Source organism: Borostomias antarcticus (genome assembly GCF_949987555.1).
Source record: "Borostomias antarcticus genome assembly, chromosome: 13".
Classification (NCBI taxonomy): Eukaryota; Metazoa; Chordata; class Actinopteri; order Stomiiformes; family Stomiidae; genus Borostomias; species Borostomias antarcticus.
In genome coordinates this window covers 23,331,234-23,345,568 of record NC_140246.1, presented here as the reverse complement: position 1 = coordinate 23,345,568, position 14,335 = coordinate 23,331,234, and the positions used below count along the sequence as shown (strand labels likewise).

General features: G+C 48.8%; 1 protein-coding gene across 1 annotated transcript; it reads right to left on the bottom strand.

The window, feature by feature from the left end:
• Window positions 1-5,789: 5,789 nt before the first annotated feature.
• LOC311317056 (uncharacterized protein) lies at window positions 5,790-13,359 on the bottom strand (the record flags this gene model as incomplete). The annotated part of the gene is made up of 11 exons (XM_084448054.1): window positions 5,790-6,016; window positions 6,377-6,498; window positions 6,594-6,842; window positions 6,956-7,212; window positions 7,394-8,004; window positions 8,111-8,320; window positions 8,434-9,229; window positions 9,326-9,650; window positions 9,770-10,260; window positions 10,400-10,498; window positions 13,075-13,359. 11 exons carry the CDS (start codon window positions 13,357-13,359, stop codon window positions 5,790-5,792), a joined length of 3,672 nt encoding a protein of 1,223 aa, XP_084304180.1.
• Between the last annotated feature and the right edge of the window lie 976 nt (window positions 13,360-14,335).

Sequence of the window (14,335 nt, the reverse complement as noted above, 5' to 3'; positions counted from 1 at the left end):
TGACAAATATTCAGCCATATTGCACACAATATTCTAGGCACCAACAATCCGATCGTAGCGCAGAGAATGTGAGCGCGAGTGTAGCCTACAGACGGAGAATAGCCATTCTGCGCGCTGGCCTGTGCGCATGCGTGCTGGAGCAAGTGGGGGAGAGGCGTGTAAAGATCATATTACAGAGGCTAAAGACCCCGTATTTGGAAACCACAACAATGTATCGCGTTGAGGAATCTCAACTGTCGATTCATCCAATCTGATTGATGAAAACAACCGTTTAGCGGCCGAAAATGGATTTTGAGAAACTGCATTCCCGTTGCCCCGTCCGCCGCCATTACATGGATATACTGGCTCGCGCTGGATTTAAAATTTCTTCTACAGGCCTCCGAACAACACAAAAGTGATCTCGGTGAGTCAAACTTCTTATAATATGTCGTAAATAAGGTCCAGGTTGTCAAAAACGAGCATTGCCCTTTAATACTCATTGGTATCTTTACCTCAACAACTTGTTTTTGTGTTGTAAATAAAACAACCAAGTGTTTGCTTCATTTGCAAGTATAATTTTTGTGTTGTCTCATAGAAATGTTACAATGAAAGCCATCACTATAAGAAACAGTCTGTAGGAAACAAACTGTCTCAAACCTATAACTTCCACAGTGAAAATGCTTTGCATAATGATGTTTTTATTGTTGTTACTACTACTACTAATAATAATAATAATAATAATACTTAGAATAAGAAACTAGAAAGGTTTATTGAAAGACAATACAAAAAACAATTGGAAAATACAATTCAATACAATAACTATATACAGTGCAAAATACAAGAGGCAATACAATTCACTACAAAACTACAGTGCAAAACAGCACAGTGCAAAATACAAGTGGAAATACAATTTAATACAAAACTATATACAGTGCAAGACAGGACAGTGCAAAATACAAGTGGTAATAAATAGCAAACTATATACAGTGCAAGACAATGTTGAAACGCACATTATTAAACACACAGGAGGCCTTGTGAGCGCGCGCACGCACGCACGCACACACACACACCAAACAGATATTTTCTGAAGGGCTCAGCTCCATGCAATAAAGTGAGATTTTTTAGTCCTTTTCTGTATTCTTTTTGCCATAGCCGTGTTTTCCAGGGCAGCTCTCCATTCAGCATATGGCTGAGGGTCAGTTTCTTCACAATGCCAGTTCCCAAAGTACTGCAAGTGAGATGGTGGCATTCTCTCTTTCTGGCACTTCTTACACAGGATCACATCCGTGGTCGTTGTGTATTTCCTGGTGAAAGTGCCAGTCAGCTCCTTCTCCCGTTTGCTCTTTCTGTACTGCTGTGTGGTATATGGGACAGAAGGTTGGCTGGTAGGAAGCTGCACCATCTGCTGGGGTCTTGGTGCCACTGGAACCGGTACCATCTGCTGGAGCCCTGGTGCAATGGGAAACTGCACAAGTGGGCTTCTAAATGGGAGAGACATGGGGATGGCGGGGAGTGCTTGTGGTGGTGGACCCTGGGAGGTGGACCCTGGGAGGAGGACCCTGGGAGGTGGACCCTGGGAGGTGGACCCTGGGAGGTGGACCCTGGGAGGTGGACCCTGGGAGGTGGATCCTGGGAGGTGGACCCTGGGAGGAGGACCCTGGGAGGTGGACCCTGGGAGGTGGATCCTGAGAGGTGGACCCTGGGAGGTGGACCCTGGGAGGTGGACTCTGGGAGGTGGATCCTGGGAGGTGGACTCTGGGAGGTGGACCCTGGGAGGTGGACCCTGGGAGGTGGCTGGAGGCTGCTTTCTCTTTCTGCCCAGCAGTGTTTGGCGGCAGCGCGAAGAGGTGAGGCTCAGCCAAACTACCAGAGGGCAGAGTTGTTGGCTTGTGGAGAGCTGAGGGAAGCCTCTGGATCTGGGACACCCTGCTTCAAGATGTCTCCTTCCTTGGACCTTTCCCGCCTGCTGTACCTGAAAAAAATATTAAATAATCCATACTTGAGTGTTAAGAATATCATGTGGAAAATGTAATGTTACATGCTTGCCTAGCAGCACCAGCAAGTTTTAGCGGATTGATATTGGTGTCTATATTGTTTTTTGTGATTTAATTATTGCATTGATGATGGAGTACAGTATTTTGTAATTTATTGAATTCTTTGATTTGTATTGTTTTGACCCAAATATTTTAATATTGTGTCAATAAAGTAACTAACTATATGAAATCAAACTTTATTTACTCACCATTGTGTGAGGGTGGCAACATTCAGTTCAGGGAGTTGGATGGTGGTCTCCAGCATCACTCAGGCCTTGTTCAGGATGCATCACCAAAGAGAAGCGTGATACTCTCACTCCTTCACCACGCACAGGGTTAGGGTAGACAGGACAGAGAAGCGTGATACTCTCACTCCTTTACCTTCACCACGCACAGGGTTAGGGTAGACAGGACAGAGAAGCGTGATACTCTCACTCCTTCACCACGCACAGGGTTAGCGTACACAGGACAGAGTCTGATGAAGATGGCCTCCATCACCCTGTTGCAGTCAGGCCACTGTGCAGGACTGTGAGCTCCAAGAAAACACCTGTGAATTGATATAACATGTTAGAGCTTATGAATATGATGACATGAAGATACAGGAAGAAAAATCCTTCTGTCAGTGGTTTGTAGTCAGTTGTAAAATTGCTGATCAACGGGACATTGTGCTTGCTTAGCTGAAAATACCTTTTGGTGCTCTCCACACCTGGCGACACAATCCTCTTGGTGGCCCTGAATCGTACCTGTTTGAGGGCGGATTGGTGACATGGAGAGTACACAGTCCTCCCCTTGTCATAATCTGACAGAGCCTTCCACAGGGTAATGATCTGGTCACACTCTTCTCCCATAAGGGCGAGACTGTTGTCTTTGAGCCCGACCATATACTCTGCAAAGTCCTGCACTGCTCTGTAGTCCGCAATGTTGTCAGGTCCAACTGAATCCTAAGATGTCAGAAATACATAATGTTACAATCTATTGACAGATAGATGGCGATAATATCCATCAACTCCTATGAAATCACAGTACCCTCACTCCATTTTTATACTATTAACCTTTGGATGCTTTCTATTTATGTGTACTCCAGTTTTATCCAGCTCTTGTATTTTAGCACTGACCATGTTTAACCACAAGAGGGCCCACCTGCATGCCTTTTTTTATTATTCCTGGTCACTAATTACTCACAAAACCCTGCCTAACATAACATATACAGTATAATAATTCAATAATAAGGAGAAGGGAAAGCAAAGATTAACCAGGTACTTACATCAAGTGAAGTGGCCTCCAATACTCCTGCTTCCACTTAAAAATAAAGACATGTTCAGTTTAAAGAGATGGCAAATAGGAAATCACTTAGTGTGGCAAGAAATATCCATATTCCTTTAATATCCATATTCCTTTAATCCTTTAGTAAAACTCACTGCTATGTGCTCCTGGAGAAAGGGCCGTCTCTGATGGAGTGAGCAAGGAGCCGGTTTCTGGAGGAGCTGGAGAACCCACTGGAGATGGTGGGACCACAGGAGCTGCTGAGACCGTGGAGGTGGCAGATGTGGTTTTGATAGATTAAACATTACTGAAATTATACACCTTTATGTGAAAAGCCACACCCTCTGCAGTCTTCATTGACTCGCCGTATCTCTGACTTTTGACTTCAAAGTTTTGCTGAATTAGATCTTTAGATATTGGTCCCTAGATTGTGTAAATCGAGTTTCGTGCAGATTGGTCGAAATTCCTAAATACATTTTAAGTGTCTTCACTAAATCCAAAATGGCGGGAAATTCAATATGGTGTACAGTGATGTCATAGGGTGCATGAACTCGGCTTGAGCCAAGGAATCCAACGGTTCCTCGGTTTAGAAAATCGGGCTTACAGGTCAAAAGTTGCACAAACGCACCTCCAACTTTGACACGTTGGTGGCGCTAGAGAGTTTGAGGTGTGGACATGAGACTTGGTCAGGAGGGTCATGGCACTGTACCGAATGAGTATGCCAATTTTCACAACTTTTTACCATATGGTTCTATGGGCTGCCATAGACTCCCATTGCGGAAGAATAATAATAATAAATATAGCTGCAAGCAGCAATAATGGGGTCAAGCGCACCAATCGCACCAAAGGCAACAAGGCAAAATACGCCCGAGCCACATTTGAGCTACGCAGCCTATGATCTCAATGAAAATACTATGAAAGTGCAACGGGGGTGTTGTTGCACAAAAACGCTTATATTGACATCAAAATTTAATCTGACGATTCCGCATCCAATAAGTAAGTTGTAGAGCAGGCCATGATCTACCCATATAAGCAGGATGAAACCCATCCAACCACGGGGGGCGCTAAAGCAGTCGATTGCGTTTTAGCCACTTTTAAGAATTTTGGCTTGTTATAGCGCCACCCTGTGGCCAATTCGTTTCATATTTCTCCAGTGACCATTCGGCATGCCCTGGTACCACTGTACCGATTCGGAAAAATCGGCATCGAGGTTAGGCCCAAACCGGAAATGAGCTCTCTAGCGCCCCCTTTGGTTCGATTGCCAATAATGCAGGCCAAACTTCTGGATCTATCTAGGGACATGCCTATAAAGTTTTGTGCTGTTCTGTAAAAGCCTTCAGAAATGATAACCCTTTATGTGAAAAGCCACGCCCTCTGCAATATTCATTGGCTCATAGTTTCTGTTTTATTCAACTTTTCCAAAATATGCCGAGATGGAACTTTAGATATCGGACCCTAGATTATTTCTACTGAGTGTCATCTGAATCGGTGAAACTTTCTAGGAGGAGATAGATTTTAAGCGTTTTTCAAAAAATGCAAAATAGCCGAAAATCTACATAACCCTCGGCCAGTTCCAATGTTCTGGTTCCAATGTTGCCGCGCCCTCATTGGCTGTCCCAATGTTGGCCGCAGAGCGCCATTGGCTGTTCTAATGGTTCCAATGTTTGCTCGGCCAATCGGCGCGTCTGGTCCCGCCTTTAAGTGAGCTCCTCGCGCGCTGGCGCTGCATTCGAACGGCGAAAGCAAAGACGACGAGACGGGACACCGGGGACGGCAATATGCACATTGTTCTAGTCTGGCCCCCTGCGACCCCCTGCGGCCTCCTGAGCGGCGCCGTTGATATAGGGGTTCACTGAATATCACTGAAGTGATCTATCAAGAACTGATGAATTTTACACACTTGGCCTTTAAGATAGCACGACATATTCAGTGAGCCATAGGGCTCCATTGTAATCGCCAAGGTAGAGATCCAAGGTCGCCGGTTCAATCCCCACCTCCGACGCAAAATGTCCAAGTGTCCTTAACAAGACGCTGAACCCCAAATTGCTTGTGGGTGGCTCTCAATTGACTCCCCTGACTAAATAAAGGTTTCCATTCAATACCAAGACATTTCCACCAGCTAGTTATAGCTATGAACTATCTATTCTATGAAAGAATTGAAAATCAACACATTATAAGTTAACAAACAAACATGATATAGGGTGTATGTTACACACTTGGCCTTTAAGATATCAATACATATTCAGTGAGCCATAGGGCTCCATGTCCAAGTGTCCTTAGCAAGACGCTGAACCCCAAATTGCTTGTGGGTGGCTCTCAATTGACTCCCCCTGACTAAATAAAGGTTTCCATTCAATACCAAGACATTTCCACCAGCTAGTTATAGCTGGCAAATGAACTATCTATTCTATGAATGAATTGAAAATCAACACACAAGTTAAAAAAAGAAACATTTTAATAAAAACAGATATTCACAATAATAACATATATACAATATAATCCAACTCCTTCCTCTTACTTCCTCTTCATCTCCTCCAGCCACTGTTCGACCGTCTTCCCCCCAGACGTCTGAGCACAGAATGTGGTGTTCTTAAAACGGCTGTGCCCCGTTTCCTTTGTTTTAGGCAACCCACACTTTTTGCACCTGTATGTGTCATAGGCCTTGTGCGGCCTGACCTGGGTGGCCTGGGCCTCCTCCATTTTCTTCTTCCTCCAGGCTGTGGTCTTGGGGAGCTGGGGACCTGGAGGAACCGGGGGCACAGGGAGGGCCGTAGCAGGAGGCAGAGGGGTGGTGTGAGGGAGCGGGGCAGGGAGGGCCGTAGCAGGAGGCAGAGGGGTGGTGTGAGGGAGTGGGGCAGGGAGGGCCGTAGCAGGAGGCAGAGGGGTGGTGTGAGGGAGTGGGGCAGGGAGGGCCGTAGCAGGAGGCAGAGGGGTGGTGTGAGGGAGTGGGGCAGGGAGGGCCGTAGCAGGAGGCAGAGGGGCGGTGTGAAGGAGCGGGGCAGGGTCAGAGGTGGGCCGGTGTATTGAAACCCTGCCCCTTTGGGGAGCCTCTCCACTCCTGTCCTCTGGCACAGTGAAGAAGGTTTCTCTATGCTGCTGACGCACTCCACTATCAGCTGGTGGTAAATGGGCGGGGGCGTCAGCAGCAGGTACCTCCACACTGGGTCTCCATGGCGTTGGGTCCAGGATGGCCCGCTCCTGGTTCCTCTGCCTTTTGTTGTGCCTGCACAAACAGAGCAATAACATTCAGTACACCAATTTATTAAATATATATTAATAACATAGTTTGAATAGTATTGGTTTATTATAAGTACGTACCACTGGCTGAGGGTCAGCTTATTGACCTGAAACAAGCGGATCTCTGTCTTGGCCTGGAGGTCTGGACTGCCGTCGACCAGGTCTTTGATCCTCCGGTAGTCCCGGAGGATGGTCGCCCAGCGGTCCAACCTCACCCCAGCAATGGTCCTGCCGGCAGGGTGGAGGAGACACAGCTCTCTGAAAATGGCCTCCACAAGGCGGCTACTGTCCGGCCACTGAGAAGGCCCTACACCTTGTCCAAGAAGGCAGCTGGATGGAGAGAAAAGGCAAATAAGTAAACAAATGGCTGCTATTGAGTAAAGAAGTAAACAAATGAGTGTTATAAAGTGTGTGACTGACAAAATACAGCTCTCTCTACATACCGCTTCAGACTGTCCACTCCTGGAGTGACAGCCGTCTTTGAGCGACTAGTCCAGAAGCGCCCCTTCACTAGTCGGTCCCGGAACCTCTCAGGGTAGGTCACCGCCTTCTTGTCATCCGGGGTCAGCTTCGCCCAGAGAGCTATGATCTCCAGCACCTTCTGCCTGGAGATCCACGCCTGGTCCCTCAGACTGAGCAGTGCGTGTCCCAGGCGGACCACATGCTGGTACCCCGGCGCTCCATCTGGTCCCAGGAAGTCCTGAGAAGAAAAGGAAATCAACAAGATGATTATTAAAAACCAAATTCAATTTTTTTCAAGGTTCAAGGTAGTTTTATTTGGCACATGTACAGTAATACAGGGTAAAACATGCAGTGAAAGGGGGGTGCTGAGTCACTGTGCATTTCCCTGCATGTCTAGTGTGATCTACAGTAAATCTTACATTGTCATCCTCTGGCGCCGCAGCACCCTCCTGCTCGGCTGGGTTGTCCCTCGCTGGACCGGGCTGAGAGGGAGGTGCTGGACCGGGCTGTGAGGGAGGCGCTGGACCAGGCTGAGAGGGAGGTGCTGGACCAGGCTGTGAGGGAGGCGCTGGACCAGGCTGAGAGGGAGGTGCTGGACCAGGCTGTGAGGGAGGCGCTGGACCAGGCTGAGAGGGAGGTGCTGGACCAGGCTGTGAGGGAGGCGCTGGACCGGGCTGAGAGGGAGGTGCTGGACCAGGCTGTGAGGGAGGCGCTGGACCGGGCTGTGAGGGAGGTGCTGGACCAGGCTGAGAGGGAGGCGCTGGACCGGGCTGAGAGGGAGGTGCTGGACCAGGCTGTGAGGGAGGTGCTGGACCAGGCTGTGAGGGAGGTGCCCTGGGTAGAGGAGGCAGGAGGTCTTCCAGGACAATGGTAGGATCTACATCCTCCTCGTTGCCCAGATCGATCCCCTCGTCGTCCTCCAACTCAAAGTCCTCCTCCCTCACTCCATCAGGCACCTCTGGGTCCCTGGTGAGCTCTTCTGGTTCTTCTCCAGTCTGGGAGAGGAGGTAGTCCAGTCCCATGAGCTCACCTGAAACAAAGTACAGAAAGGGTTTACTTACTGGTGTGTGTGTGTGTGTGTGTGTGTTTTGTGTAAGAACCTGAGAGAGAGTGCAAGGGAGAGAGAGAATACATACCAGTGTATGGAACATGCGTGAAGTCCTCAGCTATCTTACAAGCCAACAACTCTTCAGTGAGGGAGTTGATGGCCTGTTTCAGGCGGCCGTCATAGCTGTGGATGGATGGTCCGTAGTGCCCCTCCACAGCTATCCCAGCCCGGTCCTCATTCCACCTGGTGAGCCCCTCCAGGAGGAAGGCATGGTAGTGGCCCCCCCTCAGGCGAGTTCCTTTAAAAAATGAAACAAGATTTTTTTGTAGTAATAAACTCTCACCCAACATCCAGCCACTGGTTAAGTGAACATGAGCTTAACAACATCTGTTTAAATGTCTGAGTATATACCTGGAATGAATCGGTTCAGGTGGAGGTGAAAGGACTCCAGTGACGACGCCCCCCGGGAGCAGCGGAACACAGGCAGGAGGAGCCCTCCCTTCTTCTCCCTGCCTGTCTGGGTGTACATCTGCACGCCGGGGGGATCCTGGATGCACTCCAGGTGACGCCGCTGGCTGTCCCAGATGACCTCCATCTTCCGGTGGTCCAGGAACGGAACGCCCAGGGTGTCGGTGGAGCTCCAGAAGTCCCTGAACAGCTCCTTCAGACGCCGCTCGGTCTCCTGCACCCCACGAGTGCGGCGGCGACAGTGCCTGGCCAGCTCCTTCTTCGAGATGCTGTTGGCCACCTGGGCGTCGCTGATGGGTCCCAGGGAGGAAGCCTCCAGTAGCGCGCGCTTGGCCGCCATCAGCAGGTCTACATCCTCTCTGCACCACTCGAATATGCAGCCTGACAGGCGGCTCAGAAACAAGCCGTAGAGAGGATGGCAGTCCGTGGTCACTCCCCCAGCCAGCCGGCGGGTGAAGTGCCAGATGTCCAGCCGGACCGCAAGCTTGTCCCACTGGCTGAACATGGCTGCCGCTTTGCCCGGGCCATGGGCAGAGCAGCAGTCCCGGTCCACATACAGCAGCACGGGAGGTGGGACCCCCGCGTCCTGGTAGCGCTGCTGCAGGCCTGCTGTCATGGGGAGCAGGTCCACTCCCTCCGCCTCTGTCAGGACCGTTATGAGCACCTGCCCCAGCTCGTTGGCCACGTTGGTGGCCCAGGCTGCCCTCCCCTGGAGCTTGCCCGCCAGCTTCTTGGTCATCTAACAACAAACAGATGTATAACATAGGGATGCCATTAATATATCTATATTTCACAGGGATACAATTCATGTTTTCATTCTGCCATTCATTGTTACCTTCTTTGTGGAGTCCATCTTCAAGATGGACCCATACACGGAGGTGATCCGGGCCTTCATCTCCTCCATCCTGGGCACCAAAGCAGCAGCGCGGACGGTCAGCAGCCAACGGGGTGAGGGCACAGGGATCATGGGAATCGGAGGCAGGACGGTTCTCACCGCAGCACCCGGGACAGCAAACTTCTTGCAGGTGCTGAGGTAGAGGATGGTCTGGGCCTTCCAGCGCTCGCTGTGCTGCTTCCTGATCTGGTTGTACAGCCTGGTGGTGCTGTTCCGCAGAGTCCTCTCCCTCATCAGCTTCACCACCTTTATGTCACACGCCAGACTGATGGAGAGATGGGCAGATAAGACAATCATTAGTTATAGGATAACTTGAATCAGCAGGGCTTTTTTAAATAATCTATTTTGCATAGTACATAAGTGAAAAGCTGTGTGTCCACTCACTGGTAGGTAAGAACAGCTGGAAACAGGCTCCTGCGTCCGGGCTCCAGCTGATCCAGGGTGTCGAGGGACCAGGAAGTGTACTTCTTGGTACAGCGGCGGCACTCCAGGTACTCCGTAGCCAGGAAGTACCACCCTTCCATGTCCAGGACCTTGCGCACAACTTTATAAAGGCCACAGCTTGTGAGCGCATGCTCCTTGCACGGCCGACTGCAGGACTTCAGGGTGTGGTTCTTGCAGTCTGGCTGGGTGCACACAAACTTGTAGGCCCACAAGCGGTACGGCATCCATAGGCAGAGCGGGCGGAGGAAGAACCCATCTGGAGAAGCCGGAGGTTGGTGGAAGATGTTGGGCAGCGGAGGGGGGTGATACCAGAGGGTCAGGTCGCTCTTGATGACCGCTTTCCCACTGGCATCGGCTTTGAAGAGCGCCTTGCTCACCCACTGGTGCTGCTCTTTAGGGAGGGTTTTAATCCACCCATCAGGCAGAAGAACCTGTGAAAGAGAGAACACATTAGGTTCAGCTCTCTGTGTGTGTGTGTGTGTGTGTGTGTGTGTGTGTGTGTGTGTGTGTGTGTGTGTGTGTGTGTGTGTGTGTGCGTGCGTTTGTGTGCGTGCGTGCGTGTTTGATTACCTCTTTGTGAGTGACAGGCGGAGGCTGTGGCCTGATTCTCAGTCTGTCCAAGGCCAGGGATGGAGGAGCTGGCAGGGTGGTGGCGGTTGGAGGAACAACCTGTGAAAGACAGAGACATTAGGTTATTACATATTATTATTGTTATTAATAATAATAATAATAACAATAAGAATGATTGATTACCTCTGGCTCAGTGATGACCTCTGGCTGAGCAACAGGCCTGTCAGCCAACAACAAGGTTGTTGGAGCTGGAGCTACACAGTTAATAAAACAAAGGTTAATCTACCATAATATTGCACAAGAGTTTAACTTTAACACAATACTTTAATTTGGTACAGAATTGCATTAAGTTATTACTACAATGCAGTGTGCAAAGAGTTGAATTGAAATGATTGCAGCCAAATAGCAAAGCAAATAGTGGAAGCCACACCAAGATGAGTGTTTCTCAGAGTGTTAATATGATTGGCTAGATGAGAAGACAAGACGAGCTATAGCCAGTGATTATACCAGTGATGGAGAGAGAGCACCAACACTAAAGCAGTGACATTTCTACAACTACAACGTACAACTACCACATGATTCCACTTACCATGTCACTTACAGAATAACCGGTTTGCAATGACAGAAAGAGGAGTAAACAAAACCTCTATTCATATATTCATGATACTCTAGAGAGCGATAAAGACAAATATACACATTGACATACCGACTACATCTGGGAGATCAGACCAGAATGAGCACTCCTCCATCAGCTCTTCATCAGTGATCTCAACTGCCACTAATGTAGTTGGACCTGACAGAGTTGCTGCAAAGAGACAGAGAGGTGAGGAGAGGACACACACACACACACACACACACACACACACTCCTCCAAACTACTGTATTTGTGGTCAAAAACACACATCTACAATGTAGATCATTTTAAAACTCACAAATGTAAAATCTGAATCAAAGGTATTCTTACAAGGCTGGATGGTAGGGGGTGAAACCCGCCGTCTCACAGACCTGGCCACCACAGGTGGGAGAGCTGCAAAAGATTATGGGACACTTTTACACACACATGCACACACAAATACACACACCTACAATGTAGATCATTTTAAAACTCATAAATTTAAAATCTGAATCAAATGTATGCTTACATATGCGTCACAAATAAAGCTTTGATTGATTGATTGATTACATGGTTGGATTGCAGCGGGGGTTAGTGTCCTTTTCACAGCCCTTTGAATGTTCTGTGCGACAGCTAGGCCTACGGTTGGTTTTTCTTTTACTGTCTCTACAGAAAACAGGGCTCTACCACCCCCTCCCCCCAGACACACCTTTACAGAAAACAGGGCTCTACCACCCCCTCCCCCCAGACACACCTTTACAGAAAACAGGGCTCTACCACCCCCTCCCCCCAGACACACCTTTACAGAAAACAGGGCTCTACCACCCCCTCCCCCCAGACACACCTTTACAGAAAACAGGGCTCTACCACCCCCTCCCCCCAGACACACCTTTACAGAAAACAGGGCTCTACCACCCCCTCCCCCCAGACACACCTTTACAGAAAACAGGGCTCTACCACCCCCTCCCCCCAGACACACCTTTACAGAAAACAGGGCTCTACCACCCCCTCCCCCCAGACACACCTTTACAGAAAACAGGGCTCTACCACCCCCTCCCCCCAGACACACCTTTACAGAAAACAGGGCTCTAGCCCCCTCCCCCCAGACACACCTTTACAGAAAACAGGGCTCTAGCCCCCTCCCCCCAGACACACCTTTACAGAAAACAGGGCTCTACCACCCCCTCCCCCCAGACACACCTTTACAGAAAACAGGGCTCTACCACCCCCTCCCCCCCAGACACACCCACACCCTCTCCACAACTCCCTCTCTTACAGAGTAAACCAGAAACTAAACCAAGACACCAGCACTTTCACCAACTAGCCATAGCTATATAGTAACTGTATGAAAGAAAGTAAAAATGATTTCTTATTATATTTTAAAAAGCTTCACGTTTTATTCTGACTGAACTAGGAACGAGTCCCAGAGTCCCAAACACTGCTGTAGGCTGGCTCACTGTAGCGTTACAGCCAACTAGAGTTGGATCGACCGTGTGCTCACTGTAGATTACTGTAGCCTACTGTAGATTACTGTAGCCTACTGTAGATTACTGTAGATTACTGTAGCCTACTGTAGCCTACTGTAGATTACTGTAGCCTAATGTAGATTACTGTAGATTACTGTAGATTACTGTACACTACTGTAGATTACTGTAGCCTACTGTAGATTACTGTAGATTACTGTAGATTACTGTAGTCTACTGTAGCCTACTGTAGATTACTGTAGCCTAATGTAGATTACTGTAGATTACTGTAGATTACTGTACACTACTGTAGATTACTGTAGATTACTGTATCCTACCCTTTCAACAAAAATAATTAATTGATGCCTTTCGTAGCTCATCGGCGACTTTTGGCGTTGTAACGTCGCCAGCATTACCGGCCACCGAGCCTCACTGTAGTAATACTGTAAGTCAACATGCGGCTAAATACCGCTCGACAGTGCGGTCTGTAGGTAAGGCTACTGTGGCCTAGTACTATTTCACCAGAAAATAATTCATTCAGACTTACTTTTCCACGCCAACGACGTCGTGTCTCTCAAAATGTGTCTCCGTCTCCCGACCGTAGATCCGTCCCCGGTGTCCCGTCTCCCGACCGTAGATCCGTCCCCGGTGTCCCGTCTCCCGACCGTAGATCCGTCCCCGGTGTCCCGTCCCCGGTGTCCCGTCCCCGGTGTCCCGTCCCCGGTGTCCCGTCCCCGGTGTCCCGTCCCCGGTGTCCCGTCCCCGGTGTCCCGTCCCCGGTGTCCCGTCTCGTCCTCTTTGCTTTCGCAGTTCGAATGCCGCGCCAGCGCGCGAGGAGCTCTCTTAAGGGCGGGACCAGACGCGCCGATTGGCCGAGCAAACATTGGAACCATTAGAACAGCCAATGGCGCTCTGCGGCCAACATTGAACTCACAATCTTCACGGTGATAGGCAGCGCACTATCCGCTGACCTGGGAAATCTGTGGAGTGTTTTTGTTTTGATGTTCTGGGACCACTGCCTCTTGTGGTAGCAGCATAGAACTGTAGGTCAACAACTGGTGGAGAAAGGGAGTAGCCTAAGCGACAAATAGGCATTCCCTCTTCATGCTGCGTCGGCTTACAGACAATCTGATAACGTTATGACAGTATGACTGCACTTACTCGCAGATCCTGTGGGGGCGCAGTTCCGAGAAAACCGGAGAAAATGTATTGCTTTAACGCTAGAAGAATAAAGCAGCTGTAAGTTCAGTTATTGCAGAAACAGACTTAACCACAACACTTAAACAAGAACAAGAGTATGCACTAGTGGAGTTTCTCGGTGGAAAAGATGTTTTTGCATTCTTCCGACTGGATTTGGCAAATGTTTGCTGAACGCTCATTGGCTGAAGGTGTTTGTCTGTCAAGGCAAGTACCCCCTCCCACGTGATCGCTCTCTATGGGGCGAAGGCCAGACTGATACTGCGGAGCGAAGCAGTGAGCTCGCTAGATCGGGATGGTCATACTATTAATACATCCATGGGTCATACCAGCCTAGTGCTTTTTGACTTACATTTTTGCTGTGTATTGCTTAAATAATGTCTGCTTTACTTTGCAAATGTGTAACTTTTATTTACTTAACCTTGTTGGTTAATAAGTATGTATTTACTGTAGATAGTAGCCATGACCATTCCCACTGAATTGTGTTATTCCAGAAAAAAATACTGCAGAGGAAATATAAGTTTCCCTGAGGATCACATTCCTTATGCATTGGACCTGTACAGCACTTTGGTCAACCTTTGTTGTTTTAAATTTGCTTTAAATTAAATTTGGGTTGAGTTAGCTTTGACACTCATTAAGGGACATCAATCAGCATGTGTTTAT